The sequence below is a fragment of the Vigna unguiculata genome, chromosome 5, assembly GCF_004118075.2.
Source record: "Vigna unguiculata cultivar IT97K-499-35 chromosome 5, ASM411807v1, whole genome shotgun sequence".
Classification (NCBI taxonomy): Eukaryota; Viridiplantae; Streptophyta; class Magnoliopsida; order Fabales; family Fabaceae; genus Vigna; species Vigna unguiculata.
Genome location: NC_040283.1, coordinates 42,978,522 through 42,983,839, shown reverse-complemented (window position 1 = coordinate 42,983,839; position 5,318 = coordinate 42,978,522). Strand labels below are relative to the sequence as shown.

General features: G+C 35.0%; 1 protein-coding gene across 2 annotated transcripts; it reads left to right on the top strand.

Moving 5' to 3' along the window:
* The first annotated feature begins 1,332 nt into the window (after positions 1–1,332).
* Positions 1,333–4,413, top strand: LOC114183887. Of its 2 annotated transcripts, none has more exons than XM_028071055.1 (5): positions 1,333–1,526; positions 2,759–3,014; positions 3,127–3,338; positions 3,470–3,725; positions 3,851–4,413. In XM_028071055.1, the coding sequence occupies exons 2-5, from the start codon at positions 2,763–2,765 to the stop codon at positions 4,154–4,156; spliced, it is 1,026 nt and encodes a 341-aa protein (XP_027926856.1). In that variant the 5' UTR covers positions 1,333–1,526; positions 2,759–2,762; the 3' UTR covers positions 4,157–4,413. The 2 variants fall into 2 exon arrangements, with proteins under 2 accessions (XP_027926856.1, XP_027926857.1); XM_028071056.1 differs by lacking the exon at positions 1,333–1,526 and adding an exon at positions 2,313–2,415.
* Positions 4,414–5,318: the final 905 nt, after the last annotated feature.

Sequence of the window (5,318 nt, the reverse complement as noted above, 5' to 3'; positions counted from 1 at the left end):
ATGTGAGGTTTTCCTGCTTGCATTCGACCTTGTGAGGCTTTTCTTGAATCTCTACTTACTAATGTCTTTATACTTAGAAAGGGGTACCTTGCGAGATGGGAGGAGTTTCACCGATTAGGATCTTATGAGTTGCTTAGTCAGGTCAAGGAAGCTAGTCTTGAATATGTGTTGTGTGAGTTTTATCAATTTGATATTTTTCATGTTGTTACTCTAATGCATTTGGGATCAAAATTGATTGTTTCTAATGAATCTAGTGTAGTGTGTTTGTTTGATGTAATGTAGTATGTTTTGGATTATTGATTCATACTTGAGTGATTTTGTTTGATTTTGTGTTATTTGGGAGAATTTAAATCTAAGAAATTGAGCAAATTGGTACAATCTCCCATGTCTTAAAATTGTTTTTAACCAATGTACTGAGAGAGGAGTACCAATTTGAGCAACTGAACAGGTCTAAGTTCCTTCAAAATCACAAAATGGATTTGCTGATATCTGATATAGTGTTGAGCAGTGGCAGACTAACATTGAGCGCCAGCCTCGTTGTGCAGGTTTAGGATCATTTTAGCTCTAGGACGTTGAGCGGCAAGATGTACCGTTGAGTGCCAGTCTCGTTGTGCAGGTTTAGGATCATTTTAGCTCTAGGATGTTAAGTGGCAGGTTGAACTATTGAGTGCCATCTTTTGCGAATGCTTTGTTGTTGAGCACCTTAATGGTATCGCTGAGCACCAACTTTTGTGAAGACTTTGGCGTTGAGTGCTCAAATAATGTCATTGAGCACCAGTTTCACTGTTAGTTCTGTATTCTTTTTAACTTCATTGATTAGTATATTTGTGTTTATGGCTTTAATAGTCAATATAATTGATGTGTAAATGTTGTTTATGGAATGGTTGATAAATTTATGGATAAATATGCATGTGAATATTGATGTATGAAATGATGATGATGATGAAAGAACTAATCATTTTAGAAATATTTGAATTTAATCATTTTAAACTATTTTTGTTAAGTTTATTTAATATTTTAAACGTTGTCATGAGAATATTTGAGTTGTTTACTTCGCTTGACACATCTTCGTTTCAATAATAGCTAAGAAACTGGATTGAAACACGTTCGAAACATTAAATAAATTTAACAAAATTTTATTAAAAAATTTAAATTGAAACATTCATAAAATTAAAAGAGTAAATTGAATCAAAATTTTAAAAAATAACTAATTTCAATTTTTAAGGAAAAGTTAAGAACCAAATTATTATTATTATTTTTTTAATAAACTTTAAAGAAAAAAAGCTGCAATTTTATATAGACCAGATGCGAAAACCTGACCCAAGATGGAGAAGGTAATTAAGAGAAACAAATATTGAAAAAGAAAAAAAAGGATTATAGTTTGTGAGAGTGACGTCATGGTCAGACATAGCTTTTGAACTCTTTATATGAGTGAGTTTTGGTTGAAGAAGACATGACACTGTAAAGAAATAGAAGAAACAGACATCTTTTGCAGATTCATAAGATCGACACCTCATTCTCTGCAGGTGAGACTCTTCTTTCCTTTTTTTTTATCTTTCTTATTCCCCTCTTGTTTCAAACCTTGTTCCACCGTCTGTCAAATCAATTTTGTGTTAAATTTTCGTTTTTCAGTTCAAATTATAAATATGGAATGGAAGAACACCCCTCTCAGTTCATCTGCTTCCATTTCCAGTTCTCGGATTTAATCTGTGTTAATTAATTAGTTAATTAATTAAAGATAATATTCTGAAACAAGTCTAATTGGTTGCCACGTGGCAGTCTCGTGGCCGCGTAAATGTTACTCCTTCACGTGTTTATGTTGTGAAGAGAGGAACCGTTTGGGTTTAGGAGTTTGGACTCGTGTCTTTTAAGAACATGAAGTTGTCCAAGTGAGTTAACGTTTTCTGAATTTCTGGGAAACGTTATTTTAGATTTATTTATTTATTTATTTCTTATTTAGTAGAATAAGAGAAATAGTAATAAAACGGTGAGGAATATTAGAATTGGAATATGAAAATATTTCTTAGGGTGTGTTTGGAGAGTGTAGATAACGTGTTTTTTCCACGTAATTCTTTTTTGACGTATATGAGAGGGACCATCACTCTGCAATGCATTACCCACTGCTCTGCTTCTGCTGCACATGACATATGTCATTATATCTGAATCAAGGAATCCCAATGTTTATATTCTTAACAAAAAATTGATGCAAGAGTTGTTCGTTTATACATGTTAATTCTTAAAAATATTAAAAATCACAACTTTTTTGGTAATTTTTAATAAATTTTAACCAAGAAATAAACTGTATTGATGAAAAGATTTGAGTTATAGAATACTGCATGCATTCTTATCACACCTCTAATAATAATAACTACCCTTCTCTCTGTTTCCGACTGGATTATATTTTAGTAATCAGAGGTAAGAGCAATTTGGTTGCTTGAAAAGTTGATAAGATCAGATTTTATATACTTTTAATCAATTAGAAATTATTTGCATTCTGTCTTTTAAACCGGTTATTATGAAATAAACTTGGTAGTAATGATTAATTATTTTCAGAGAAGTTTTGTTTGTGGATGGTAAGTTTCATGAAGAAGAGTCTGCTCTGGTTCTGTTTTCTATTCTTTTACTGTTCTTGGAGAATGTTATTGATTAACTGATTGACTGTGTTATTGGAAGCAAAGAAGAGGCACAACTCTGCTTCTTGTTTCTTCCCATTTTAAAATTGTTACGAAAGTAGTGGATAATAAGTTTGATGTTGCAGAGCAATGGTGATTCCAATAGCAGTGGCACTGGTGGTGATTCTCAGTGGGTTGGTTTATCAGGCCATAAAACCCCCAGCTCCTAAAACCTGTGGATCCATTGGTGGTCCTCAAGTTACTTCACCCAGAGTGAAGCTCAGTGATGGGAGGCATTTGGCCTACAGAGAATTTGGTGTTCCTAAGGGAGAAGCTAGGTACAAGATCATTGTCATTCATGGATATAACAGTTTCAAAGACACAACTTTACCATTTTCTCAAGTATGTTTCAGCTACTTACTTCCTCTTCTTTTATACTGTCACACTCCTGGAGTGGTAGGTGTATAAATATAGATTAATAAATGTTAAACTAGTTGGGTTTGGTTGTGTGCAGGAACTTATTGAAGAGCTTGGGATATATTTCCTCCACTTCGACAGGGCTGGTTATGGTGAAAGTGACCCATATTCATCACGTTCTGTGAAGAGTGAAGCTTATGATATTCAAGAACTGGCTGATAAATTGGAGATTGGTGATAAATTCTACATAATTGGAATGTCAATGGGAGGTTACTCTGTTTGGAGCTGCCTAAAATACATTCCACACAGGCATGTTAATTACTTACTTGTATCTTCATTTTGGTTTTCATGTTTTCCATTCTTGCACAGGATCAATGATTTTTACACTATCAAGATGTAACAAAGGATCTTCATAGAGTTATCTTGAACTCCTTTGGCAGATTATCAGGAGCAGCTTTGGTGGCTCCATTTATAAGCTATTGGTGGCCTTCTTTTCCTGATAATCTTCTGAGAGAGGCATTTCAGATGCTACCTCGGTCAGACCAATGGACTTTTCGAGTTGCACATTACGCCCCTTGGTTGTTCCATTGGTGGATGACACAAAAATGGTTCCCTTCATTAACTTTGACAAATATGTTGTCTCCTGATGATGTAGAAATAGTGAAGACCTTGTCAGAACTCCCAAACACTGCTCAGGTAGTACCTGCATTTTTCATCTCTCACTTAATCTTCACATTCATATTCACAGAAGACAACATGTAAAAATTCATTCATGCATGATGCACACAATTAGTTTATCAGTTTTGTGTCTTAACATGCAGGAGAGGATAGCTCAGCAAGGTGAATATGAATCTTTACACCGAGACATAATGAGTGCTTTTGGAGAGTGGGAATTTGGCCCCACAGAGATAGAAAATCCTTTCCCTGATAACAATGGTTCAGTCCACATATGGCAAGGCTTTGAAGATAGGATCATTCCCTACACACTGAACCGTTACATCTCTCAGAAATTACCATGGATTCTTTATCATGAGCTTCCTCATGCAGGACATTTGTTTCTCTTCAAGAAAAATGAATGTGAGTCTATTATAAGAGCACTTGTACTCTCACCAGATATTTCAGAATAAGATGCAGTGTGTGGAGTAAACCATGGCTCTATTGTATAGACCATGGTCTGGTCCATACAAGTAAATTTTATGAGCAGATGAAGGAATATTTGAGTTTGTTATCCCACAAACATGCCAGTGTACCAATTGTCGAACATGTTATAGGCATAGGATAAAAGCAGTGTGACTGGTTGGTACCAAGTTCATCGTTGACCATAATCATAAAATGCTTTGCCTCTGCCACACCCCTATTATAGATTAAACATCATTAAAAGACACATGAGTGAGCACAAATGATTCTGCTTATTGGAGTGTACAAAAATTATTTTGTTTCCTCGGTCATGTTAAAGGGCTAACCTGTAATAGGATTCTGTTGTCGATGATAAAGACATAAAAAGGCATAAGTTTATAATGCAAAAATGAAATGAAATTCTTTGATATGACTGAAAGATGGATCGTAATAAAAAATTAGAATGTGTAAGATTTTAACAAAATAAACAAATAAAATTTCTAAATATGATAATGACCTTCTCGTCATGTCTGAAAATAATTTCCTTCAGATCTAGTTTATCAAATTAGCAATTTCAAGAATTTTTACCCCTTTCGAGTATTTTCATTCATCTTCACTGATATCTTAAATTTTGCTTTCCCTCTTTTGGGACTATTGTTATTTCTTAAGAGGAGGAAAAGATCTTAAGAGGAGGAAAAGATTTGCATGTATAAAAACCAAATTTTTAATTTTAACCTTTTAGGACCAAGCTAATTTTTTTCATAATGAATGTGTTAAGAGAGTATCAATGAAACTATTTGTGTAAAACCCAATTTTCTGCCCTAAAGTTCTAAGGGTTGCTTTTAAGCTGTTGGGCCTAGGGGGCTGGCCCAAAGGATAAAATCACCCTAAGTTTGCCCTAACTGTTTCATTGTGCACTTTCAGAACCCACTCTCTTGGTGCTTAGAGCCGCAGAAGTCACTCCGCTAGGGTTCAGCCTTGAAGCCCCGTCACGTCCGTTCGAGCCAGTTCGTTCCATGTAAGTTGTATCCCCTCCCACACCTTCTTGTTCTTAGCTCAGTTGCTTCGAGTTCTGTCTAGAGCCGTACTAAGTACTTCGTGCCACTTTATCCTTGTGTTTTCCAGTTCACTAAGTTGCCTTGGGAGCTACTGCGTTTCCTGTTCGCACCAGGA